General features: G+C 38.2%; 1 protein-coding gene across 1 annotated transcript; it reads right to left on the bottom strand.

Annotated features, from left to right (window-relative positions):
• Nucleotides 1-316: 316 nt before the first annotated feature.
• Nucleotides 317-15079, bottom strand: UBXN2B (UBX domain protein 2B). The gene is made up of 9 exons (XM_053957262.1): nt 14935-15079; nt 11766-11866; nt 10168-10239; nt 8498-8657; nt 6905-6982; nt 5458-5567; nt 4857-4994; nt 4579-4740; nt 317-2448 (listed from the first exon to the last, which is right to left on the bottom strand). The coding sequence occupies exons 1-9, from the start codon at nt 15058-15060 to the stop codon at nt 2286-2288; spliced, it is 1110 nt and encodes a 369-aa protein (XP_053813237.1). The 5' UTR covers nt 15061-15079; the 3' UTR covers nt 317-2285.
• Between the last annotated feature and the right edge of the window lie 12677 nt (nt 15080-27756).

The following is a 27756-nucleotide window of genomic DNA, read 5'->3' as shown; positions in this document are numbered from 1 at the left end:
AGTGAAGTCTGAGCCTTTCATAGTCTGCTTAGAAGAACAAGCAATAGGATTATTACCTGTATTTAATGGAAACTAAATGGAACTCCCAAACTTAGCCACCTTACTGTGAGACAAAGACCATCATCCTCTACCAAGCTCTTTCTCCCTTGTAGTCAGTCTTAACTGCATATCCACATAGGTCTGCACTCAAAGTACAGTTTTGTGCCAAAAATGCCAAGATGTTAGCTATAAGTGACAATTTATAGTAATAAAAGCTATGACATAAAATTATGAGATGTAAGATTCCATAGGCTTTCAAGTACTGAGAAGCATGAAATATCTAAACATAAGTATTGATATATTTTCTTAGTGCTTGACAAAATTATGTCAACTTCTGGGACACCCAGTTAATCTCAGCTACCAGTAAACACTAAAATTTAACAGGTATTTGAAACAAAGAGACTGTAGTTGTAGTTGTAGTTGTAAGATTTGGCATAAGAGGAAAAAAAAAGTAACAATTTAGTTAACGCCTTTTCTTCATATATCACTGCTTAATCAATAATGGTCTTCAGAAGTAATAAGCAATGTATCTTTACCAATATTCTGAACCAAAATATGCCCAAACCACAGACTGCCCAAAATCAATATCACGAACTTTGGCTTCACATTTATATAGAGAATTGTTAGTATATTGGATATAAAATGCATGCGTAGTACATGACAATTCCCTTATGTTTAGGCTTAAATATTTGGCACACAACACAATCTCCACTTTTATCACAACATAAATTTGGAATAACACAAGAAGTCTTGTCTGCAATCTTAAACATAAAGCTTTAATTACTTAGCACATGAAATGAATTATTATTAAAATCATGCAGATATTCAGATTGCAAAACAAAATACTTCAAATACAACTGCATGTTTAAAATCTACTCAGTCAAATATCTACTTTGAGGAAAAAAGTAGATTTGTTATATTTGTAAGAATATACTGAGCAATTATAACCTTAACATAAATAAACAAGTATCGATATTTTCAGAACAAAATAAACATGAAAAACAGCAATTTTTAGCACATATTGGTACAAGAGATACAGCCTACCTACTCTCCTTCATAGTGTGATCCACTCATCTGATATAAATCCAAAAATACTAAAAAACTGTGTACCACTAAAGCTAGTTTTCCCCAACATAAGACTCCAACCCGCTTACTGCAATGTTGGGGCAAGTTTTTTTTTAAAAATATGTAATTTCAAAGATGAAGGGGTTTAATTATACAGCTTCCAAACAAGCACTGTGAAAGCTGCACAACCAAATTTCCAGCGAATACTATAAAATGCCTTTGGCCAAAATTCCAAATACAAACAACTGAAATTCAGGTCAAAAATATGTGACCAATTAACACGTTTATGCTGTCACTTGCATGCACAAAAGTAGACCAGTTCTGTGTCTGTGCACCTCAGTGTATTTTTGTTTGGGGTTAAGTAACTGTTTGTGTAAGGAATCATGCTGTTGCATAGGGTCCAACTGCATACTCGGATTCATAATGACCAGAGGCCTCCTCTAAATCACATAATTTCCCCAGATGACAGTGGTCTCTCACATTTCTCTTTCAAGAAAAAAAAAAAATTATTTTCATTACAAGTAGTACAACTAGAATACAAATAAGAACATTCTATTATAGTCTGCAACAGCTGAGGTTTGCATCTCTTGAACTGATTCACTCATACGAGCAACAATACAAGGAAAATGACATAAAAACTAGAATATAAATATTATATTACACCATGAAACACTACAAATAGAACATACAAAAATTATATTAGGGCATTAATTATCTGTAAACCTATTAAAAAGAACACCTTAATACTATACAGTTTGCAAGGTAAACATAACCTACAGTCTAAGTTTTCAAATGGCTGTTTGTCAATGCAGCATAGAACATTTCCATAGTGCAAATCTTACCAACTCTATGAAAGATACTGTCCCCTTCAGAAAAATGCTTCTTTCCCTACCCCCTTCAAAAAAATGAGTCACAAAGTCCTATCTCATTTCACATTTAGTATAAGATATGGTTTGAAACATATTAACATACAGAACCTTAACACTGAAAAAAACCTGAACAATGTTGAGAAATTAAAATAAAAGAGTTAGATATGTTATAGCTGGAAGACATGAAATCCAAAAATATGATCCCTGGAAAAGAGGAAATAAAAAGACACTGATATCACCTTTCTTTCATCTGTTGGAAACATATTGTATGACAGTACAGCAGAGTCCCTATGTTGTATAACAATCACAAGATTACTTTAATTGCTGAAGAATCACAGTGTTAAGTATATCTGCTTCTTGTAGTGTCAGGCTTTCATCTGTTAGCTCTTTATTTGGAAAGGTAGTCACAAGAACAAAATCCGTTGTTGCAAAAGCTGGACGGGACTGGATAATGAAATCTCGAATATGCTTAATCCTGTGAAAAGGATATGGACATGAAAACTCTGTATGATTCCATCTGACATACTTCTCTGAACATTAAGATGAGCAGAGAACACAAAACCATTAAGCAGACTAAACTACTAACTAAGTTCTAGATTTCATATTTCTCTTTGATCCAGATGACTAATGATTGTAGCTTACAATTTTTTGTTCTTGCATAAAAAAATTCCATGAAAAATTATAGTGAACGTTGCTTGTTTTCTCAAATAACAGAAACAAATTTTTAACATGGAAGTATATTGCCAACTGATACCTAACACAGGAAGTCAAGTAACCTCAACATCACTGTCAAAAGTTTAATTATTGATTAGTCTGTTTCAAAAAAGGGAAATTATTAATGGAAGAAAGAATCTTAAAATATATAGTCACAGTGAAGAGGAAGCAGACAGGAATTATTAATGCACTTCAATAGCAAGAGCTTTCCTCTATTTTCACTTGGCAGTGAACTTCTGAACAATAGTTAATAAAACAGTCACATAAACAGTATAACAAGAATAATTTAATTTTTAAAGACATGGCTAAAAAATAGTATTTTAGAGATAAAATTCTGAAATTTGAGGATTTTCTATTAAGATATTAAGCTGAGAATAAATCTGTGAAGATAATAAGTTGGCAAATTTACTGCAGCCAAATAAGCAGCAATTTCCACTTTCTATCAGTCTTCAAGGCCTTTGACATAAGTAATGCACTTTGCCATACATATGATCAAAATCAGCTGCTAAAGAGCACCATAGAGATTCACAGTAAAGAAAAAGTTAATATTAATTAAACAAGCTCCTGTCAACACAATCTAAGTTGTTACAGATGTCACTGGCAAGTTTACCACTTCTACCCTTCCATGCAAACAGAAGAACACAACTCAGCTACCAGAGGCTCCCAAAAGCCCCATGGTTTATCTCAGTCACTTCTCAGCAGATGCTGTGAAGAAAGAATCTGGGCCTGCACTCTCAGCATATATTATCAGGTCTAAACTATCAAAAAATACTGCTGTAACTTCCTCTCTACTGGTATCTCAGCTGAAATTTCCTCACTCTGGTCTATACTGTCAGGTAAAGAAAGCTATGCTTTGTCCTTATTCTGAGCCAGGAGGAAAAAAGAAAAGAGATGAGCTCTCCATGTAACAATATTAACATGGAATTGGGTCCATTCTAACACCATCTCCAAGTCAGGATTCAAGCTGCTGCCATGTTGTAACACAATTGTGCAGATTTCAAATTAAGGCTGGCTTTAACAGTGCTAAAGCATGGGTGGAACTGGTGCCCAAATCTCTGTCCTCTGCCCAAAGATCTCTCAGTAGTGGAGAGCAGAGCTTTGCAGAACCTTGCACTAACATAACCTCATGGGGTTGGCCAACACTGTTTGTGGCACTAGCCCAACATCAATAAAATTGGTGCCAAGCTCTAATCAGCAAAGCTACTAGCAAATCTAAAACCTCCATCAAGTTCACACACTGCCAATTCTTAGGAGATGACCATCCAAAACAGACTTTAGTTCTCAGTATTATGTCCAGCTCACATGCTGGAATTGCAAATGAGCATGAAGTATCTATGTACCCTGCTGCATATGGGCTGCAGTCCATACTTACAGCCTGTGTCATATTTTGTCACAGCCTTAAGTATAACAAGGTAGGAAGCTGAAATTCTTGATTATGGGCCACAGGATTTCTCTGCCCATAGTGTGAACTACATTCCCATTGAGACTATACTCCACACTTTGCAATGAAGTGTTTTCACAGTGTTTCCCAAGTCATCCATCTGGTCCTCCCAAGGAGGGCCCAGGGCTGGGATGAGCACATAGTGGGGCTATACAGATTTCAGTTGTCCTGGGAACAGTTACAGCTTGTACTACGTCCTTAAAAAACAAAGGACATAATTGGTTATAAAAGTTTGCACAGAAGTTGCAGTTATTAAATATATTGTGTTTCCAAGTACAGAATTTTTGACAGTTTATCATATATCCATGTAGTGAAAGTGACACAGAACAATACATTTCAGCAAGTCTGGTATTTCCCCCTTTTTGATGTCTTGCTGAGACTCATTTAACAACAAAACAAAAAATTATTGAAATAGTTACTGTTTCCTGCATTGATGCAGAATCAATTTACCTGTGTGTTTGATTAAATCTTTGTATTAACCGGCTTCCATCTGCTAATCTGATTTGAATTTTAGTTGCTGGCATGGAATCATCAATCAGAACAGGTGCATTAAGAATGGATTTCTCCTCCTCCTCTGGGGAAGAAGGTGTGCTGACTATTTCAGGTGTAAGACTATAGGATTGGAAAAAAAACAAACCAGATGTTACTAATGGAACCATGACAAAGTAGTCTGAAATTTTCAGTCACAGGATGAATACAGAGCACAGAACAGATCTAGCTTTTTTCACCTTCCAAGCTTTTGCCCTTCGCCACTGAAGGCTTTGAATCGCAGTCTGGGCTTCACATATTCCTGTTCTTGGTGATCTTCCATATCCAAATTTACCTGGCCACCATGAACAAGTCGCTGCAGCTCCAAAGGAATTTCCCTTAATTACAAAAATAATACATTACAATAATTACATTTTCAATTACATTCTGCAAAAAGAAATCATCCAAAAAGTACACACACAGTATGAGTCAATACTAATATTAAGTATACTTTGAAAGTCACATTCAATTGTTTTATGAATTGATTTCATCCTAAAAGAAGAAAAAAAAAATCAGTGAACTAACAGCCAAAACCTAGAATACACCAACAGCTGAATCATAGAAGCTAGGAAAAAAATTGTGAATATAAAAGCTGTTGTAGCAAGTACCATTCAGAGTTAAACCACCAAAAGAACCAAAGTATTGCAAATTTTTAAGTGCCCCATGCATCTGGTGACAAATACAGACTATATTTTATGGGTTCAGGCAAAGAAGAAATCTGGAGCTTTTGATAAATGTGTGGAGAAAGGATTTTTCTCCACTTCAAAGACACACCTCAAAAAAGTTGTTATTTTAACTTACCCTCTTTTAACCGACTCAAGAAATTGAGCATTTGTTGGATCTGAATAGGATCGCAACTCGCCATCATCTAAACTGAATCCATTCCTCCACAGTTTCAGCAAAATTTGAACCTATGAAGTAAAACAAGTTAAAAAAAAAGTGAAGAAAGACAAATAAGGCAGCACAATTTTGTACAGACTAATTATAGAAATTTTGATCTATACTAAACAGATTTTGTACAAGACCACAAACTAGAAGGCAAATCTAGAAGACAAAATAAGAACAATACCTTGCACTGTAACTGTCATTGTTAGATTATTTTTGAAAAAGCCCAATGGTTATAGACTACTATCTTCTAGACCACTTTCCTACCTCAGGAAAAAGAATCTCTTAATCTGCTATCCATGAGATAAAGTATCATACAGTGAGGGTGTAGTGATCTTCACAGTGTTCCAATTATTTCCAAAAGCAGTTAACATTTTTATTGAGAAATTAAGAAATATACCCATAAAATTTCAAATTACTGCTGATACATCAGTTACAGCAAAACCTACACTTTCCTTAAATTATTACATGGTGAGCTCCAACAAAGCTGAAAGTAGCTCCATTCAGCTCAAAAGCTAAGAATCCTGGAAACCAGCCTCCTTTGCTCCCTTCTTATTTTGCTACATGAAAGTTCCAGCCAGGGCCTTCCAGCTTCAAAACCTGCATCCTCTCTTCCTTCTAAGTGCTTTGCCATCCAGCAAAACTAGGCTCCCCCAGCCAGTATAACAGGCCTTCCCTTAGAAAACTATTTATGCTCCCAGTTATGGAAAGCCCACTCCAGCAAGAGTCTGGCTGGGTATAGCTGGCTGTTACTTGGAGTAGAAGGATTGCTGAAGAGTAGAAGGCTCCTTGTGTGGCACGACAGCACCCCCTAGCCAGGACAACATCCTTTGGCCTTAGTATTTGTTTCTAGAGAAGTTGAAAATTTGCTTTAGCCATTCACAAAAAGAGTGAAGTGCAGAGAACTTCGTTTCTCCTCACCCTCTCCTTCACATCCTGCTTTTTAAGTGATAGGAAAGAAAGGCCTCAAACCTGCTGCTTCACCTTCCCTAGAACACATCCATGCCCTCCAGTTTGAGATGGGCTGCTTTGCAAGTCACAACGAGAATCAATTCCTAAAAGGATTAAAATGTTAGCATAGCTAAGAGAATCCAGGCCAACACCTGGTGGAAAGTAACTGAAAAAGAGGTGTGCTAAGAATTTTAAAGTAATTTACATCTGACAGTTCCATAATGGAAGTCTTAGGGGTATCCAATAAATCTCTTCGGAAACCTCAACAATTTCTACTGAACATGTAGCTAATATTTAGATGTTTTTTTTTCCTCATAAACATAGTTTCAGTACTACTAGCATTTCAAGCAGTAAACATGATTAAGCAAGCCTCTGCTGGAGGCCTCTGCTTTCTGCTATGAATTTTACTTACATCCTGATTTTCTCCATATATGTATTCAGAGTGCTTTTGTGATGAGTCACCCAGTCTGTATCCACCACCAGAAAATGACTGAAAAAAAATACAAAAAAAGCTTATAACATAATTATCTAAAACAGTTTATTAAAATTTTTACCTAGGTGCAAAAAAAAAAAAAAAAAAAAAGAAAAGAAAAGAGAAAAAAAAGAAAAAAAAAGCCATCCACAAGCTTTGTGATAAAAAGCTCTATAATGTAATTTCTAAGTGGAAAATTTTATCTAACAGCCATAGTCAGAATAAGAAAACTTTGTGACACATTTCAGCTTCTGTTCTGTACACTTTTTCAAACATAAGAATCATAGAATACTTCAGGTTGGAAGAGACCTTTAAAGGTCAAAAACTTGAATGTTTCCAGGAATGGGGCATGCACTACCTCCCTGAGCAACCTGTTCCAGTGTCTTACCACACTCATTGTAAAAAATGTCTCTCTTATGCCTAGTGTGAATCTACCCTCTTTTAGTTTAAAATCTTTACCGCTTGTCCTGCCACAACAGGCCTGCTAAAAAGTCTATCCCCATCTTTCTTATAGGCCCCCTTTAAGAACTAGAAGGCTGCAATAAGGTCTTCCCAGACCCTTGTCTTTTCCAGGCTGAACAATCCCAACTCTCTCAGCCTTTCCTCATAAGAGAGATGCTCCATCCCTCTGAGTATTTCTGTGGCTTTCCTCTGGACTCACTCTAACAGGTCCATGCCCTTCTTGTGCTGTGGACCCCAGAGCTGGATGAATCACTCCAGGGGTGCTCTCACTATGAGCACTCAGGGGTGCTCATAGTGGAGTAGAGGGGCAGCATCCCCTTCCTCACCCTGGTGCCCATGCTTGTTGTGATGCAGCCCAAGCACCACAGCTTTCTGGGCTGTGAGTGTACATTGCTGAGTCATGTCCAGCTTTTCATTCACCACTACCCCCATCCTTCCCCAGAATTGCTCTCAATCCTTTCATCCTCCAGCCGGTGCTGATACTGGGAGTTGCCCTGATGCAGATGCAGAATCCTGCATCTGGTGTTGCTGACCTGATGAAGTTTCCATGAGCCCACTTCTTAAGCTTGTCCAGATCCCTCTGGATGGCATCAAAGACCTCAGGCACGTCAACTGCAACACTCAGCCTGGTGTCCCCTGCAGACTTGCTGAGGCTGCGCTCGACCCCCCTGTCTGTGTTACTGATAAAGACATTGAACAGCACTGGTCCCTCTATGGATACCTTGTCACCAACCTGCATCTAGACACTGAACTGTTGACCAAAACACTTTAGGAGCAATTCTATAGGTAAGATTTGGGATGCAAATTTAGTCTGGTTTCTTATTTACTCAATTGTAATTAAAAACAAACCATATAATTCCAGTTCATGGTGATTTCTAATGATTTCCTCTGAAGTTGTGTGGTTTTTCTCTTTATTTTCTAGAGCAAGCTGTTTGAAAACAGACAATATAAAACTGTTTTGAGCAAATCTGCTATTTGTAAATCAGAGAAAGAGACACTTGCTATCCTGTGGTTTGACGAATTTCAGAGACACAAAGGTAAAGACAGATCAACACATTTCTTAACTTTTACCTTGGCTTTACTGAAATCACCAGATGCTCTTGAGGCTTCATCTAATGGGACAGCACCATGTTCTTTTGCTTCCTTGAAGAGTTCAGCAACAATTTTACTTGGATTATTAGAAGCCCCAGAGATCTGTAATCCTCTATATTCTGAGTCACCTGAATAAAATCTTTAGAATAGTAATGCACATAAGCAACAATGCTTTAAGTAACAAGCACATTTTTTCTCTTCCCATCAAAAGAAAAAAAAAATAATGAACAATGAGACAAATTTGGCACAAAACCTCTTCATTCTGATAAATGCTTCACTTGGTTCCAACCTTCTCAATAATCCAAGCAGCACTATATTAAAGACATTTGACTAACAAAGAACCAAGGTGCCTTCTGGAACAGATCCCAAAGATCAGAGGGCAAGGCCATAAGTTTTAAGTGAACACAGTCCTGATGGAGCTGGGTAACTTACGTGGCTGTTACCTACTCCCAGAAAGACTGATTTCCTCAGGGGTATCCTGTGCATGGGACTGTACCTGGACTGGATAGAATATAAATTCACAGCTAACACCACCTTAGCAGAACAAGTATAAAACTGTTCTTGGAAAACCTGAACAGTGCCACAATTTGGTTTTTTAAATTCAAAGATCTAGCATACTTCCATTCCCAACAGTATTAGAAACGGAAATTTTTAAATAAATATAATTAACTTTCAAGGCATTTTAAAACCTGCAGAAACTGTTGTGAAAGCTAATTTGTGGTTTTTTTTTCCTTCACAGCACCATTACTAGCTCTTGAAGACAAAATGCTACACTACAAATAATTCTGTTCAAAACTGTATCTGTTTGATGATTAAGATCAAGATATTCCTTGAGAATTACCTTGAGAAAGGCACTACAATCTCTAAATACCATTGAAATAGATGCTGTAAAAAAAATATCTGTAAATAAATCAAAATCTGGCAAACCTGATTGTTTTTCCTTTGATTACAGGAAGTGTTAATAACTAATAACTGCTTTCCACTTTCCTCAACTTTTACACAACCACTTGGGGTAAGGCAAATCAATTAATCCATGTGAAACTGCTTCTCAGACCAATGCCTTCACAATGTGTTGATTTAATCATATTTTACAATTACCAGAAGAGAGTATTGGGTATGAGGGTACTGTACAATCATACTGTTTTTATAAGTCACATAATTGTCAATCCCTGAGTAACATCTCCTTTGTACATCTCCTGTGTTTATTACCCCAACTACAGTTTATATGGGAAGTCTTTAATTATTAGATTTAAAAGAATGATAGTGGTAAGGATATGAAACAGGAATTCTTGTCAGAATCTGTATTCAAGAAAGAAAAGAAGTACTCAAATATTTGAGCAATAGATACAGAGAACAATTCAGGATATTCAGAAAGACAAAAAAGGTTTTGAGTACAAGTTACAACCTTTAAGACCATACAGGTTAAGGCATCTACAGGTCCTACATCACTCCAGCCAGATTCTGCTAAATATAATTTTACAACAGCAGCGTACAGCTAACAGTCTAATAATGTGCCCTGGCTCTTTACAGGACAGACCTAGCTCACATGCATTTTGAAAGAACATGAGGGAGCAAAGTGTGAATGTGACACAAATCCCAGTTACTTTCATAATTGTTATTTTTTTTGTTTTGCTTTGTTTTAGAAATACCTTTGGTTTTCTTTGTCATCACTCATGCTTCTCTCTGGTTTTCTCAACCTTTTAAGAGAATCCAGTTTAAGACTGCCAAGAGAAAAAAAGAAAACATTTGAAGATGACTGGCATATAAACTTCATATCTAACTTCTGAAATGACTTCTTTTTTCAAAACTAAGAATATCAACTTGTGTTTTCTGGTTTTGGGGGGGGTTTGTTTGGTTGATTGGTTTTTTGGGTTTGTTTTGGTTTGGGTTTTTTTTGCCAAAGTACACAGCCATGAATGCTTCTTAGTGAACAAGGAGGAAAAGGCACACGTATGGCAGAGTCATTTTGCATTAACAGTTGGACTGGATGGTCACAACAGGTATACTCAAACTGAACTATTTTTTCTAGCATAGAAGAGCAGCACTGTTTCCATGCAATTAATGCACTGCTCTCATCTGAGAGCAAGCTGAAGTCTACTAATTCATCTCTTCCTTCTCACACAGATTCCAGTATGAATGCCAACAAATAACAAGTATTTGCCAACTATCACACTGAAGTATTTGAGATATGGTATTGCAGCTTCTCCTTTGGCTGGGAGTGGGAAGTTATAACTTCATGAGATGTACTGGTAAATGGAGCTGTTTGCTTTATTTGCTTGTAAACTTAGTTCTACGCAGCTGCTTAGTCAGCTTAGGTGGGTTCACTGAAAGTAACAAAGAAAACCTCAAAACTCCCTATACTTCCAACTGTTCCATACTCTGCTAAAGTCTCTCTTTCTGAAGAGATTTCTGCATTTGCAGTGAACTTGAAGCATAACTGGTGACTAAGACCTTTTCTGTTGCTTGACCTCCTTTAACACTGAGATCCATACTGGCAGCAGTGACTCAAAAACAAGCCACATACAGGACTTGTTACGGCATCACTGTCAGTAGTTTTATAAATATTTCTCTTCTTTAAATTATTTTTAATTAATTAAAAACTGGCAAGATACTTTTATAAAAACATCCAAGACTATGCTAAATCTTCAAATGTTATGTGAACTGCAAACACTGCAGTTTAGTAGTGTTTTAGGAAAAGCTGGACTGAAATATAGATATGCGTCTTTCCTTACACCTGCCCAACCCAGACAAATTCATTAAGAAGCCTTTCTTATTTCCGTCACGCCATAGGAACCTACTAATAATTTTTAGAATCACTATTTGTCTCATCAGGCACTACCATAAATACAACACTGAAAGCAGTTCACTTGCCAAGCTTCACACAAGCTGCTAGTTTATTGAATTTTGAAGAAACAAAGAATTGCAGTAATTTTCTGATACAGCAAATTTCCAAATTATGTCTGTGTAAAAAAAGAGCAACACAGCATTTTGGTCATAGAATCTCACATGAAATGGGTTTAAAGTGTTTTGGAATACCTGGAATACCAATTGGTAAAACAGCTCCTAAATAAATTTTAAAAGCATTCTGAGAAGACAGACAATGAATTATTGCAGGGATTCACAATTTTTGATTATGTATTGCCATAGATTGCTTTTAGTACAAGGAGGGATCAAGCAGGAATGACAAAGTTTTGTGAGCTAATAAAACACCTATCCACGCATTTCTGAAAAAAGCCCCACATCTTACCTCTGTGATACCTTTGGGTTACTGATCTTTGTAGCTGTTGGCTTGTCAGAACACAATGACTGTCTTTTAGCCTCATCTTCATATAACTCTGCCAAAGCCAGCTGTAGGAAACAGAACTCTTTTTTGTAAGTCTATAACTCAAGAACTACATATGGAATAGAATTAAGACAATGTCCTAGGGTGGCTGTATGATGCCTTTATCCCCAATCGTCTGCCCTGTTTATGTTGAAGTCTTGTTCCAAGAGTGAAAGGAGGAGGGAAGAAGCTCAGGGTTTGTTTTCAAAAACTCACTCCCTCCTCCACATTCCTGCTCCGGGACGGTGTTATCTGCGGACGGACGGACAGCGAGACAGAGCTCTCCTTTGTTTTTTTCTAGTTAGTTTTAGCTAGCTGAGGCAGAGAAGTTCCCTGGACTGTGGTTTTTTTCCCTTTCTCTGGACCTGCTCTGGACTGAACACCAGAAGAGCATCAGCAGCTCACATCTGTGGCCCAGCGGGCCGGGCCTGGGCCGCGGCATTGCCAGCGCTGGAAGGACTGGTCAGAGACTGAGTGAGCTGAGCTGCAGCCCGGGGGGATTTGCTCTGAATTTGTCTCTCTTGGAGTGGCAAGAAGTCCTATTGTTTAATATTGTCTAAGTTCTCTTGTGTAATAAACAGGTTTTTTCCACTTTTTTCCTCCAGAGGTATTTTCTCCTGAACCGGCTGGGGGGAGGGGCCAATTGACTCTGCTTTCCTAAAGGAACCCTTTTGTGGGGGGGAGGGGAATTCTTTCCCCAGACTTGCCCTGAACCAGGACAGACAACAATTAATGTGAAATATCCATCACTCCAGAAAAGCAGAAATATCAACACGAGGAACCCCAACTAAAATTCAACTTCCCTTGTGCTTTATGAGAAAGAACCAAACTACATAATGCTTAAAGGCCATTATGACTTGGAACTTGCACTCTGCTATCCTTTTGTTTCCACTGTTTCACCAGCTACATAAACCCTGTATTAGATTCAGAGTCACGAGAGTAAATACAGAGATATTAAGCATCAGCTCATTAATGGTAACAAATTGAAATAAAGCAGCAACCTAACCCTCTGATAGAAGCAAATGATACATTTTACAAACATTTTACATAGAAATGTAAAAAACATAATTCAAATAAGCATGTACTGGGAAGAATAACAAATTCAGCCTTGCTGGCTTGAATTCAAGGCAACACTCCACAAATACTTACACAAACCCCAATAACTTTTTCACAAAGATTCCTGAAATACTGCCATATCACTGGCAAGCTCATTCTTAGCAATTTATGCAAGGGACCTGCAATGTCATTTTAGCAATCTTTTTTTTGTCCTGAATAGGACTCTACTTTGTCAAATCATCCTTAGTTTTGTCCCCAAACCACTCTGCTTATACTATGCGACTGACATTAGCATTTTATCATACACACCAGAAAAGGTACTAGGCTACAGTTTCATTACAGTTTTATGTAGAGAGGATACATATTAAAATAAAATGAAACATCATCTGTCCTTGAAAACACACTGCTACGAACACAGGGTAGTAATCCCATATTATTTTTTGCTTTTATAATATTATGAGGTATTTTCTGCAGGAAAAATAAATATGAAGAATTATATCCATTAAGAAAATTAAATTGAGGAAAGAGAGCCCAAAAAATCTGCTGAAGGCCTCTATTCCATCTGAGGATAGAAGAAAATACCTTTCAGATATGTAAAGATGATGGGTAAGTCATAGACAACATACCCTATTACCATCCCTAATCCAAGGATTGAGGGATGCTGAGAGAGCATGAAGGGCATGGCCAGGCTTCTGAGCTTTCCTCACATCCCATCTCATATTGTGGCACCACAAATCAAGTACAGACCCAGGAGGGTACTTCCTTGGGGTTTAACACTTTATCAAAAAGTATCTAGCCAAAATGCCAGTCTGCTTCAACTGACTAAAACCTTATGAACCAGAAATATTAACACAGACTTTGTTACTGTTACATATTGTAACAATAAAAAAGCAATCCCGGAGAATAATACAACAGTAACACTGGAGAAGGGAAGGCTCCAGAGAGATCTCGCTGGGGCCTTTCTGTACTTAAAGGGGGCTTAGAAAAAAGAGGGAGAACGACTTTTTACATGAGTAGATAGTGATAGGACAAGGCAGAATCGTTCTAAACTACAAGAGGAGAGATTTAGGTTAGATATTAGGAAGAAATTCTTTACTCAGAGGGTAGTGAGGCATCAGAAAAGATTTCCCAGAGAAACTGTGGATGCCCTATCCCTGGGAGTGTTGAAGGTCAAGTTGGATGCAGCTCTGAGCAACACGGTCTAGTGAAAGGTGTCCGTGCCCATGGCATAGGGGCTAGAACTATATCATCTTTAAGATGAGTTTCCAACTCAAACCATCCTATGATTGCGGCAAAATTAATCTTAAGAAGAACCTATGAAAATTCCAAATAGTAATAATGAAAAAAAAAAAAAACTATACCCATCTTTCTCTTTCAATTATGTGTAATTAAATAGAACAGAGACAGTTTCAGTTACTAAGTTGCACCTGTTTTCCAATCAATTTCTTGCTAAAAGATTTTGAACCTTCATAAAGTGTCAAATCACATGCAAGGAAAAGGAATACTGCTAAAAGGGTTTGTAATTAAGCATTTAAGTACCAATGCTAAATTACATTTGTGATCACACTCTACTTTTCCCACATACACCTGGGAAAAGATCTTGTCCTTAGTCTTACATCACATCTGCAGAGACTGGCATTTTCATATGAGACAAGACATTCCTATCAAATAATCAGGAAATGCAGTGACACTTCAATAACTTCAAGGACAGTTAAAACCCAACTAGTGAAGTGTCGGGAGAGTTCTTCCCGTTCCCTGGAGAACAGAGCACACACTGTTTCCTAAAGGGCCTAGTGCTCTTCCAGAGGCGTCCTCCCCTTCTCAGCCTCAAAGGGGCGTGAGAGCTGAAGGAAGAAAAGCCGAGTGGGCTCAGAGCACACGTCGGGGCAGCCCCGGCGGAGGACCCGCACACCGCCCTCTCCCCTCAGGGCCGGCCCGAGGGAAGGCCTGGGGCGGCCCCGAGGGGACGCGGCGCTCCGCCCGGCCCGGCCCGACCCCGCCCCGCTCCGGGAGGGAGGCGACACCTTCGCCCTCTCACCTGCAAATCCCGGGCGCTGGGCGGGCGGCCGCTGCTCCGGGGCTGGCGATCCCTACGGCCGCCGGCGGCCGGGGCTGCGGGCACATCCCCGTCCGGCTGCGCGGGCGCTGCCCCGCCGTCCGCCATCTTGTGGAGGCGGTGGCGAGGGCCGGGCGGGGCGGGGCCAGCGCCGCCGGGGCGGCCGCCATGGCAACGGGAGAGGCCGTGCCCTGCCCGCCGCACCGGCCCCGGGCCCGCTGGAGGCCGGCGCCCCGATCGTCGGAACTTTACAGAGTAAACTTTATGCACCTCAGCAGACAAAGCCATTAGCATTCATTCGCGGCGAATTGCATAGCTTATCTACCAGTAGTCAAAGCCCTGCTTGCTGGTTGTATGTCTTGGTTCTCATGCTACTTAGTCTGCAGGTGCAGTTCTTCCCTCCATTTGAGTCTGGGCTCCATTTTGAGTCGGTGGTCAGAGTTGGTGGTTGCGGTCGCCCACTGCCGGCATTACCTATCACAGAATCAAATAGGCTGGAACAGACCTCTGAAATCATCTATTCCAACCTGTGACCAAACGCCACCCTGTCAACTAGACCATGGCACTGAGTGTCACATCCAGCCCTCCACCACCTCCCTGGGCAGCCCATTCCAATGTCTTATCCCCCTTTCTGTGAAGAAATTCTTCCTAATGTACAGCTTAAACCTCCCCTGCCTCAGCTTAAGAATATGTTGTCTCATCCTGTTGCTGGGGAGAAGTGGCCAATTCCCACCTGGCTACAAACTCCTTTCAGGGAGTTGTAGAAAGTCATAAGGTCACCCCTGAGAGTTCTTTTCTTCAGTCTAAACAACTCCAGCTCTCTCCACACAGGACTTGCGCTCCAGACCCTTCACCAGCTTTGTTGCCCTCCTCTGGATCCTTCTCTTTTCCCAGTTACTGCTCACTTCTGCTGACTTCACTCCCGGTGGCTCTTGTCCAGACAGACCTCTCATCTTGGGAGTGTCTTGTCTTTTCCTTAAAACTTAGCATGATGCCATATTTTACGGGGTGTCCCTGCGGTTGTTTGGATTCAGATGATTTGTCTGTGTGCCTTCCAAACTCCTTGTGTACCTCCAGCCTGCTCACTGCTGGGGCAGGGTGAGAAGCAGAAAAGGCCTTGGTGCTGTGGGAGCCCTGCTCAACAATAGTCAAAGCACCATTGTGTTACCAACGCTGGTTTTCAGTCACAAATCCAAAACATAACATTCATGGAAAATTAACTCCAGCCTAGACAGGATGAAGAACTCTTGCCTGTGACCAGAAAGCTGAATTGCAGTACTATGAAGCTGTAGCTGTAGCCAGCTAACCATCCTCAGTTTTTTCTAGGGCTGTTCAGCTCAAGCACCTTCTGCTTTCTAATCATTCTCTCTAGACCCTCTTGACACTGGATTACAGTCCAGAAACACTGGTAATGATGGCAAATGGAGCTGGAATCTCACAGAACTCTTCAAGCTGGACTGTTAAACTGTGCACGTCATGCCTTCATAGTCAGCCAAACTCTCAGTGAGAATGCAGACAGAACAGTCTGTCCCAGCACACAAACAGCATGGGAAAAAACATATCTGGTACCCAGATCCATCTCAAGGGTCAATGGTGACAGTGGTGACACTGGTCTCTACACTGGTGACAATATTGTTCTTATGGAGTATGTAGATATGAATGATTGTTTTTTGTCCTACAGAACTATATTGTGTGCTTGACAAAGAAGAATGACACCACTGAGGAGATATATTCTATGTATACATATTTATATAACATTGCATATATAATACATTTCATGCAGCTCCCACATTTGGATCTTTATATATGCTGATGATATATGCTTGCAAAGAACTCTTTGTTTGATTTAGGAAAAAATGGAACCTGAATAGAAGTAGGGTCTTCCCTCAGCTGGCTCCTGTACTTGAAGCATTCGCATGAGGACTATACCAAGCACAAAGCTTTAGTCATGTTATTTCATTCAGCCTTCCTTGGGTTGATAACGTGGTGTGCAGCTTCTGTCTAAGTCAAAATGTCCTGTGGTGATGCAGACCAAATTAGCAGAGAGGATGTCTAAACTGTAATCACTTTAAAAGCCAAATAACTTTATTATAAAATCAGTTTTTTTATAATTCGGTGTTCCATATTTTGACAGGCATATCTTCCCTAAACATTGGCATTATTCCTTTCTGTCTTTCTCTGATTGCCTCCTCTGCTTAAGGCTGTCAACAACATTTCAAGAGATCATCTGAATATAGATCAGCACATAATTATTTTCTCAGTGAAATTTATCTTGTCACAGATATTTCGAAATTTAAATTTGTGCAACCCAAGCATCCATTTTAATTTGCATAACATTACTCTTGTGACCAATGTTTTCTCACACAGCTATAGATTTAAAACAGTTAATTACTGTTTACCTGGCAGCTCTAGTTCTTTAATTAAATTTGATACTGTATTTGTCTTTATGTCTAAAATACGCTTCAACTGTCCTAGATATTTTCCTCCTAGAGACTAAAACTAGCAGCATTTACAATCTTCTTTTTGGCAGTTGGGTCTTTTTTCCCCAAAATTTCACTACAGTGTTGGTGCTGTCCAGAAACAAACATAAAAACACAAGTAAAAATAAAATAATAAATAAAAAGTACATACATAAAGTGAAAAAAAAAATCTCCATGCTAGAGTGTGGAGAATGCAGATAAGTAAGACAAAAACTTTTAAATGCACTTCTGAAGCCCCTATAATATTTTCTAGATTAGAGAACTTGTATCTCTCTTACCCAAGAAGCAAATGAGTAAGTGCTGACATAGCATTTGTATTTAAATTAATTTGCTTGTATTTTCCAAAAACGCATAGTCCTTTAAAACTGGTTTTGTGACTAACCAGAAACAGGGAATTCCCTGATCATATTGCTTCTCCATGAGCTTCAGTTCCATGAAGCTTGTGTTGGAAAGGGAGGAATGCAATAAGGAAGAGGGCATCTGTGCTTTGTGGTTGTGAAGTAAACTGTGTTAGAGGGAAATTTCCCACAGAAAATAATTTAGGAACAAGAAAAGGCCTGGGGTGAACACAATGGGTTGTCATGGCCTATAGTCACAATGTACCAGCTGTTTTGGAACTGATAACATTGTATGATAAATTAAAGGAAATTTCTTAGGGGCTGAGAGATTCATATTTGTATTAAAAAAATAAAATCCTCACCAAACACCAAAATAAATAGAACATAGTCTGTTAAAAATCTACACGTATTTCTAATTTCTAAAGCATTACAGTTCTTGAACTCAGTATGTTAAAATAGGCTTTTTGTTGCTGTTGAGGTCTAATGTTCTGCTATTTCATCATTTCAACCTAGAATTACTTTGGCCTAATTCTGCAATTTGTATTGGATTTTGTTACAAATTTTGTGTTACAATAACTGCAAAAGAGCAACAGTGTCTTCATTTCCCTGCTCACTTTGGTTGTCTCCAAATGTTTCATCACGGACAAAATTTTGCGTGTTCTATTTATTTAGGATGATGAAAAGATTTAATAACATATCATTCAGTTATGGGATTTATAAATGACAAAAGTATTTGGCTTTTACTTGATAAGAATTGCACATGGCAAAGTTTTCTTTCAAAGCCTAAACAGTAGAATAAAATGAAAGATTAAGAGAGGAGAGAAACGAGAAAAAAAAAAAAAACACAAACAAGAAAATGAAACAAAAATAAACAAACAAACAAAAAAACCAAAACAAACAAACAAAACTAGTCCAAAAATATAGCTTCAGGTGTAGCATACAAGAGCGGAACTACTTCCAGTTACAGTGGACAAATGAGACTGGTCACTTCAATACCTTTGAAAAGAAAGTACAAATCATTAGGATTCCTGACAACCTTAACCTTGCAGTTCACACTCTGTGAGCAAAGGGTTCAAAAACACAAAGGAGGCAACAGAGGGCTTTAAGGATATCAGACAAACCTTCTGTATACAATACATATGAAATAAAAAGTGAGGCAGATATTTTTATTGCATTTTTAAGGCTATTTTGAGATCAAGCCTTTCTGCTTTTCCAGCAGATGCTCTGAAAATCAGGATATTTTAATTCATTCTGCCAGTGCTAATGTATGTTTATTTCATTTTGATGCTCCAGTAGCCATGCCCTTGCCTCCCTCAGGGGAACTAATGGGTGCAGAGACATAGTACAGACAAAGATGAAGCTTTCAGAGGTTTGACAATTGGTCTGTAGTGCAGCAACTGCTGCAAACCAGATTTATGAGACTGCAGTAGGAAAGCATCTTGATGAGGAAAAGCAGTAAGGATATATTTACATTAATGTGAAAGCAAGCCTATAGGCGGTGGCTCTGCAAAAGACCTTCCACTGCTTCTGCTGTGGGAGAATCTGCAAAATTAGACATACTGAACAGTTCAACAGAACTAAGGAAGCCAAATACCTACAAATCTATATCCTGCATTCCTTATTTCCATTTCTCCCTGTATATCTCCTTCCATTTTATCTCTCTCCAGTTCCAAACCACAATATCAGCTTCTTTCTTTGTGTCGTCCCTAAGGCCATTTTAGAACCTCCAGCCTCTCCTGTAAGTGCCATTAGCATTTTTGTGTCGCCAGTATCCTTGCACTGCAATGGCCCATCTCCCCTGCCATGTGTCTTAGACACCTATTTTGACCCCTGACTTGGATCATGGACATCATCTGCTGAGTCTTGTCCAGAGCTGAATGTATGGCTGACTTCCTCCCAGAAGAATGAACAGACTTCATTATCCTTATGTTTCCCTTTTCCAATGCATTAATAAGATATCTCCACTTCCCTATTTGGTAGATCTGACTATCTAGCAAAAAGGAAGTAGAATTTGAGTTCAAAATAACATAAAAATAGTGATATATTTTGTCAGCTAAAAATAAAAGATGCACTCAGCTGGATTGGAAACATACTCCTGGATGTGACTGTGTTAGGTGAGAGGAATCCTCCCTTAGAAATGTCTCAACAGGTGAATCATAGTGTGTGTATAAATCTGCTCAGAATCATTCACTGTGCTGATGAATCTAATTTTGTTTCAGTTCCAAAATATGATGAGCTAGATAACATGTGAAAAAATTATGCAAACCAGGAGTCAACTCCGTGGATACTTTCTATTGGTTTCAGAGCAGGGTTTGCCTAAGTTAGGATTTAAGAGATTTGGATAAACCTCTTTCTCTTAGATGAAATAACATCTTTCCTTAGATGAAATAACATCAGTATAAATTGTTCGGTGGGGTCTCCAAAGAGATTAGGAAACAACAATCTTTCTGACGCCTCCCCAAATATTTTTAGAGCTTAAATGAAATGTTAAGGGAAAAAACTTTCTGCCAGCATTACAGTGGAAAAGATGTGAGGTACCAGCAGGTGGTGCTGATACAACAAGTAAGCAGGATCCGCGGGCTCAGCTTTAAAGCCAACATTTCCTTACAGCTGATACCGTTACACGTCACTTTCTAATTTTAAATATTGACATCTTATTGCTGTGAAGGCTAAGAGCTGTAGTTGTGTACCAGTGTCACACAGGTCTAAGTTCTATATACGCAGAGAACAAAAAGACAATATACAGCATTCTGTTCCTCCGCCGGTTCAGGCAAATAGGTTAAAAACATGTTACATGGCAGTCTGGAAATTCTCAGAAGTTTTGACAAAATGCTACTGGTGAATATAGGTCAAGTTGAGATGGTTTCTTTATCTTCAGTATAGTTCTCACCTGCATGAATACCTTTCTGTTCCTGCAAACATTAAGAGACATGCCTGAAATGTTGCATTGTGTGGCAGGCACTTGAAAAAGAATTTGTAGAGAAATACTCTCTGCATAGAGTAACGTCCCTACCACTTCAACTTCTTATCTGAAATGGGGTAATTTACCCTGTAACTTATTCAAAGAAAAGCGTATTTCCCAGAAAGTCCTCTTTATACAAGTGTCCTATGGTTGTGCTGTTGAGGAGAACATGAGTTGTCCTTGATTTTTTTTTTTTACTCTTGTCTGTCAGAGCAGAACTTTACCATAAGTTAAGGTGAAATTTTAGGAAACAATAGTTAAAGTTCAAGTAACACATTACAAGGAATGTAATCCCAGGAAATACTAATTTATTCTTTAATTTGCTAGTGGTAATTGCAGTGCATGGATTTGTTAAATTTCTATTTCTTGTAAGTAGAATTACACACAGTTCTCATACTTACTTTCCCATTATTTGCACTGAGTTTTATAATATTTGATTAAGTCTCCAGTTCTTTTGGAAACCACTACAATTCTGTCTGTTGTTGTTTTTCTATTTAAATAATTATCCTAGTTGCAGAGTAATGCTCAGGAAGATGCATCTAGTAAAAAATCCCCACATTCAACTGTGTTCTTGACTCTAAGGGGTGTTTATTCCTTTTGGTCTTTGTTTCTTTTATCCTTTGTTGCATCTTAGAACACAGTTTGACTTGATTTTTTTTTTTTTTTTTTGAGAGTGAAATTAAGAATGTACAATGGAAATATGGGCAATACTTCATCCCCATTCACTTAAGCTTCTGACCTTTAAATCAATGCAAGCTCTAGAAAGTAATCTACAGGCATCCTGTCCATGCAGCCTTTCCTTTCATTTCTGAATTTTACATTTCTCATCTTTGGCAGTTCTTTAATCTTCCCTCATTACTGAAAGAGTAAATGGAAGCAATGAGGAGGGAAAGAAGAATTAAAGGAGATGGATAACAAGAGACAGCTGTTGGCTGCTACTTCTCAGCAACAACAGTATCTTCTAGGCTCTTAGAGACAGATGACAGAAATCTAAATCTACAAATCACCCTCCCATTAATCTGCATTAGTGGGGGCAGCCCATGATGGAGTCCTAAAACCTGCCACACCTTGCAAGCTGAGAGGTGATGGACACCACCTGTGCCATTTCAGTGCATGTGAACTTTGGAAAAAGACATCACCTGAAAAATATCTATAAGGAAAGACTCCTGGAAAAAAGAGACAACTCCACTGAGTCTTTGAAGTGCTCTGTACAAAGCAAAAGCAGAGGAGTTCAGGAAAGGTCACTTCTTGTGGCATAAATTGGTAGATTGATGCTTGCAGGGTTCTGTAAACTAGAGTAGCTGTGAGTCAACTGCAACTTTTTTTTGGAAGGAAAATGTTTTTCTTCCATTAATTTACTTTTTTAATATCAGGTTTGGCCCTTGCTCAAAATGAGATGAAAAACTGAATTCTTGAAATATATTCATGAACAAAATTATATAGGTCACTTTTTTTAAAAAAGGATTTCTTCATTATTTAGTTTACATAGCTTGAAGTATCTTGAATTTCAAAATAAGTATCTTAGTAGATTTGGAGTATCCTAATTAATAGTATGCTAATAGATATTTTGACAGATTCAAAATGTACTCGTTTTCCCCAAAATACTTTTAGAGACAAATTTTTGTTGAAACAAAAGCCCTTTCTACACTAACATGTCAGCTGTGACAATCTGGCACTGTGTACTCAAAAAAATCCCTGTAGTGAGAAATTTCTGCTCAACTGTGTTTATAAGAGGGGAGGGTTAGGTAGTTCTGCAGTCCTGCTGCTTTGGTTTTCTCTGCAGATATCTAAGAAAATACTCTTGAGGTTCTCCAAGTTCTTCACCTAGTAAAGTCTGTCACCTGAGTCAGGGCACTCTCTTGTTATGTGCCTTGCCGTGGCACTACATTTCAAACTGTCTGAAGTGAAGTCATATTAACAAATTGTGGTAGAGCTATTGAAAGAGTAAGGTAAGAATGGTCCCAGATTTGACAGTGAGGGACGTTTGTGTGCACCCTGGTGATACTGGATATCTTCCAATTCACCACAAATTAGGGAAAAAGCTGTTGGTTGCTACAGCACTGAAATGCAACATTAGCAGGACTTACACTATTAAAAGAATTTTCTGAGGAGTTAATACATATTTCTGTTGTGATTTGCTATTTAGGAACCACAAGCTGTTCATGGGTCTGCCTGTCTTCAAAAAACAGGTTGTTGGGAGTTTCCTCTAGTGTGTTTATGTAAACCTTGATTTCTCTCTCTGACTTGTTTTGTATTTAGGTGAAAAGCACTTTAAAACAAAAGGGTCTTCAACACCCCTCATTTTCATTTTACTGTGTAATTCTACGTGATGATACACTAGTAAAGGCAGAATCTTCCCAAGATGGATATTTCAAGGTCACACAGTTATGATGGAGCCAAACTCCCTGGAAAGACTCTTCCACATGGAATATTTTACTTAGTCCAAATCTCATCGGTGTCTGCACAAGTAGGCTGTAGGGCATTTCAGTTCTTGTTTGAAATTTCTTGGTATTACGTGGGATCAATTTCTTACTCTACTGGATTCTTATTCAATTTGCTATCAAAACTTTTCAAATCTGGTCACTATTAGGAGCTGTTGATTTGTTAAGGGTTGCTCTTATGTTGCTTAACCCTTGTGACTGTAGAATTACTTTCAGTATTGCTAGCTTCACCAAGTAGCTGGCATTGGCACAGGAGTCAAAGATACTAGCAAGGTGTAGCACTTTCAGATGTGCTGACATTAGTCTAGCAGAGCCAGAACAAATGCTGTGGGTGAGCTCTATCAGCATACTTCTTCCAGAAGAGAAACAATAGCAAGATAAAGATCTTTGATCAACAGAGAGATTTCTTTTGTAGTGACATCTCTGGCATGGCACATCTGTGAGGCAATTAGATGCTGCATTTGTATTAGGAAACAAATGAACCGATTTTCATTGTGGAAGAAAAGGGAAAAAATATGGTGAATTGCTCAACAGAATATTGTTGCATATAAATATATAAATAAGCATATAAATAAGCATATTTTAAGACATTGATGGACTTTTCTATATTTCTCTTATTGGCAATGACATTTAGCTCAAATTGCTTGTCTAAATATACTCTGAATTTTCAAAACCCCTCTGCTTCTGAATGTAAGTGGAGTATTGGATTGCATAGTAGAACTTCTGGATCGTTTCACTCATCTGAAGCTGCTTTCAGTGCTAAACCAAGGAGACCGGTGTGTGGAATTTATATTGGAATCTGGAGGTTTGATTGTGTGGAAAGTGCTGGTTTAAGGTGAAACGTGGATTACAGGATTCACGACTGATCTGTGATTTGATGAATTGCTACTTGTCAACCACACGGAGATAGCTGTTCACGTGTCTTCTTAGTGAGTGACAAAAATGAAGAAACGTGACTTAGATTACCCACCTTTGAGTGAATATTGTAACCTTATAAAAAGTTCAAGTTAGAAAGTTGGGTGTTTTTATTTAGGTTATGATACCTTGGAAAGGGTTAAAAATAGGAGTGTTGAAAGAGACGTAATGTAACAGGAGCGGTTCAGTCATCAGAACAATTATACTGATAACAGAGTCCAAAACTTTTTCACATGTGGAAGAAGTTGGAGAGCCTTCAGGCTGTAATGTGATCTGTGCAGGTTAACTGTCCTGACATAGTCAATTATTGTACCTTCTATTGCAACTGAAGGTGAAGTTTGCCAGAAACCAACCACTGAAGACTATAGAAAGCAAAATTCGAAATCTTAATTCTGTGAATGTTGGGAATTGAGATTTACCAGAAAGCATTCTTTGTATCTTAATTTTCCAAAGTTCTTAGTTGAATGTGTATTTTATGTACTTCCACAACACCTCTGAGCAAAGTCAGCATGTCTATCCTCTCCACAATATAATTTTGTAACAGAGAGGCTGATTTTTTCCAAGTTACCCAAGTGGCTACAGACACAGAAGAAAATGTTTAACAGGATTTGGCATTTAAATACTTTAAAGAATCTGTTCATAAAGGATTTGGTTAGGATTACAGTGCAAACCTGTGAAGGAGACTTGAATTGAGGTTTTCAGAAAGGTCTCTCTGAAAAAGTTTCATTCTAGAAGCATGTACTAATATTTGCCAGTTTTTTTGCAATGACTTTATTCCCATCAACTTCTGACACAGTACAGGTTCTCTTTTGTTTAGCTTTGCTGAATTTGGGGATGAAACAGCTTCCTTCCTGTTATAACAAACTACCTCTTTGCATCCTGAAACTCACTTCTAATATAGTGTTTCTAACTTTGTTCTTTTTCTGAATATACATTTAACTCATTTGTTCTTTGAGAGACCATGGCATGAGGTCAATACTAAAAAGTGGTCAGAATTTTAAATATAGACTACAGACAGAGTTCCTGTTGACATTTGAAAAATCGGAGCTCTTCTATTAACCGTATGCATTATAGGTCAGTTAAAAATTAAGGCAGGATAGAAGTAAATTACTTCCTTCTTCATGGTTTAAGAAAAGGAAAATGAATCTGAAATTGAAAGCTTTTTTAGCAAACCAGTCTCATAGGGCTGAATAAATTAAACTGTCAGACTTTAGTCATTACACATCTTCCTGTGTGAAGCATGGAAATTGGAAGCACAGACTGTGCATATTATGTTAATACTATTTACTCTACTTGGTATCCATGACGTATCCTGGCGAGTCTATGCTACAACAGAATTATGCCTTACAGAAAAGAAAGAGAAATAAGGTTAATGAAACAGCATCTTGGCACTATAGCTAAGTAAAGCACATCTCTGACTAGAGTGCTGAGCAGTACTGGGGGTATTCATGAGCTATTCCGCAGATGCTATGGTTCACATTAGCATGTATAACACCAAATCATCCTGTCAAAGAGCCCTTTTTCTGTTCCACGGGTAACAAGGCATTGATTGTGATTGTTGGATTATAGAGTCTGTCTACTGAGATTTGTGCAAGATGTTAAAATGACACAAAGGACCATATTCTTCACTAGAATCCAGAAGTGCAGCTTTCATAAAATACATTGTCCCCAAAATATAAGGAAAGACTACATTTAAAAGTGACTTTCTGTTTCATTATGCTTTAGTATTCTGGGGTGTCTTAGATGGTGTTTTGATTTCACAGTAAACAAACTTTTCAGTTCCACCAAAGAGACATTTATTTTAAAATCATTTATGGAAAACCTATTGATTTACCCCAGGATAGAGTTTTATTTTGTGTATTGAGTGACATCCTGAAACCTGGGGTATTATTTGAGAGTAGGCAATTTGTTTTTAGGTAAAGATGAGACAAAGTTAATGAGCATTTTAGTCTGCTCTGCATTGCATTGACTTTGACAGAACAAACACCAAAGCACTGCTGGATATTGGACCGTTCTTTTATGCTATGTAATGTAGATCCTATATAATGCAGAGCTGATACTTTGGGAATTAGTGACTATCTCTAGGGCTACAGGTAGCCTCCCATCCTCCATTATGCTGTCACCAACTAGTTTTACTTTAGAAAATCTTAGCATTAACTCACTAATACAACATACATGCAAGCTGTGATGTGGATATGCAGGTGATGCTCATGCTCTGGCCTTAGCACTGTAGCATCTTGTGCAGCTACACGGTGATTCTGCAGCTGGAGCAAGAATGACCTTACTACATTTGCTTTGGGGTCAATACATAGCCCATGGCAGTGAGGGATTGGAACTAGAGAATTCTTAAGGTGTCTTCCAACCCTTAATGTTGTATAATTCTATGATTCTCTATGAGTGTTCTAGCAAGAGTGAAATGGTGAAAAAATGTCAATTCAGAAAGATTGAACAGTTTTCATTGTATTTTTTTTTTCTTCACAGTAAGGCACAACAACCATTTTCCGTCACTTGGGTCCCTAGATGCATGGGCAGTCCAGGCTGTTACATATTAACTAGGAGAGTCCTTAGCTGGTGTTGCTGAGTGTGAGAGTTCCAGATATGTCCATGGACTGGCCTAGAGATGTGTGAAAATAGGTAAAAGGTCAAAAGGTCAAAAAAAAAGGTAAAAAAAAAAATAGTGACAGTAAGTATGGTAAAAAAAATATAGTGACAGTAAGTGTGGTGAATGGGAGATGAGGAGAGAAGGGAAACATTCTTGTGACTTAGAACAGGCCAATATGTCTCTAAGAGAGGCTCAAAACTCAAGAATTTGGTCTGAGAGCAGTTAAAGTCATGCTCATATCTGCAAATAGAATATTTGATGTCAAAGGAGTTTCTGAAAGAGGTTAGGAAGCTGAGCACATTGACAGTTTTCTTGCCCTTGGTATGCATCTTCAAGGTTGCACTATGATACAATTTGGAGGCAGATATTTCTGCTGAATGAAAGTAGAATTTTCTAAGCCATTGGTCACAGACACAAAATGACGTAAAATGAAAGCTGAATTATGGCTCTGTTGCAATATAATATATAACAATCTATTTAAAAGTGGCATATAGCACAATTTTGAGGAGATTATAATTTTTTAATTAGACAGGAAGTGACTGATGAAATTATTTGCATTTAGCACTGTGGAATGCAGTGAATTAATTTATACATCACATTAATATTTCTGTTTAAACCAGCATAACCTAGTCTTAATTTGCTTTGCTGATGAAAATATACAGCTGTAATAAATTTGAGGATGAGAGGAAATTACCAAGTTCCAAAAGGCTGTTTCACAGCATGTTTTACCAAGTGAAAATTTGGGCAGAGCATCTAGAGAATCTATAATCCAATTTCTCTTTATTAACAGTAAAGCTAAATGTGTTACTTCATTCACTTTAGATTCAACAACAAGTAAGAAAAAGCTATGACTGGATAAATGTACCATATGAAAAGAGGAAAAACCCAAGTATAATTAAAAATAATATAGATCCCAGGATAATAGCTTTGGTAAAATGCATGGATCAATAAAGGAGTGTAGGTGTGGGAAAATGGAGGGAACCCTTTAGGGACACCTCAGATACTTTTGCAGTTGACTCGGTGGGAAATATATTTAATATACACCTAGTTGATTTTGCTATTTTAT

The sequence above is a fragment of the Vidua chalybeata genome, chromosome 1 (assembly GCF_026979565.1).
Source record: "Vidua chalybeata isolate OUT-0048 chromosome 1, bVidCha1 merged haplotype, whole genome shotgun sequence".
Taxonomy (NCBI): domain Eukaryota; kingdom Metazoa; phylum Chordata; class Aves; order Passeriformes; family Viduidae; genus Vidua; species Vidua chalybeata.
Note: the sequence above shows the minus strand (reverse complement) of the source record. Positions and strands in the feature narration are given on the sequence as shown.

Bases quoted from the DNA above. Each gene is read 5' to 3' on its own strand.
- UBXN2B (XM_053957262.1), bottom strand. From the start codon at position 15,060: ATGGCGGACGGCGGGGCAGCGCCCGCGCAGCCGGACGGGGATGTGCCC. The intron at 6,983-8,497 runs GTAAAAGTTAAG...ATTTTTTTTCAG, and splicing joins GTGATTTCAGTAAAGCCAAG to TCATTTTCTGGTGGTGGATA. The intron at 4,995-5,457 runs GTAAGTTAAAAT...TTTGTAATTAAG, and splicing joins CTTGAGTCGGTTAAAAGAGG to GGAAATTCCTTTGGAGCTGC.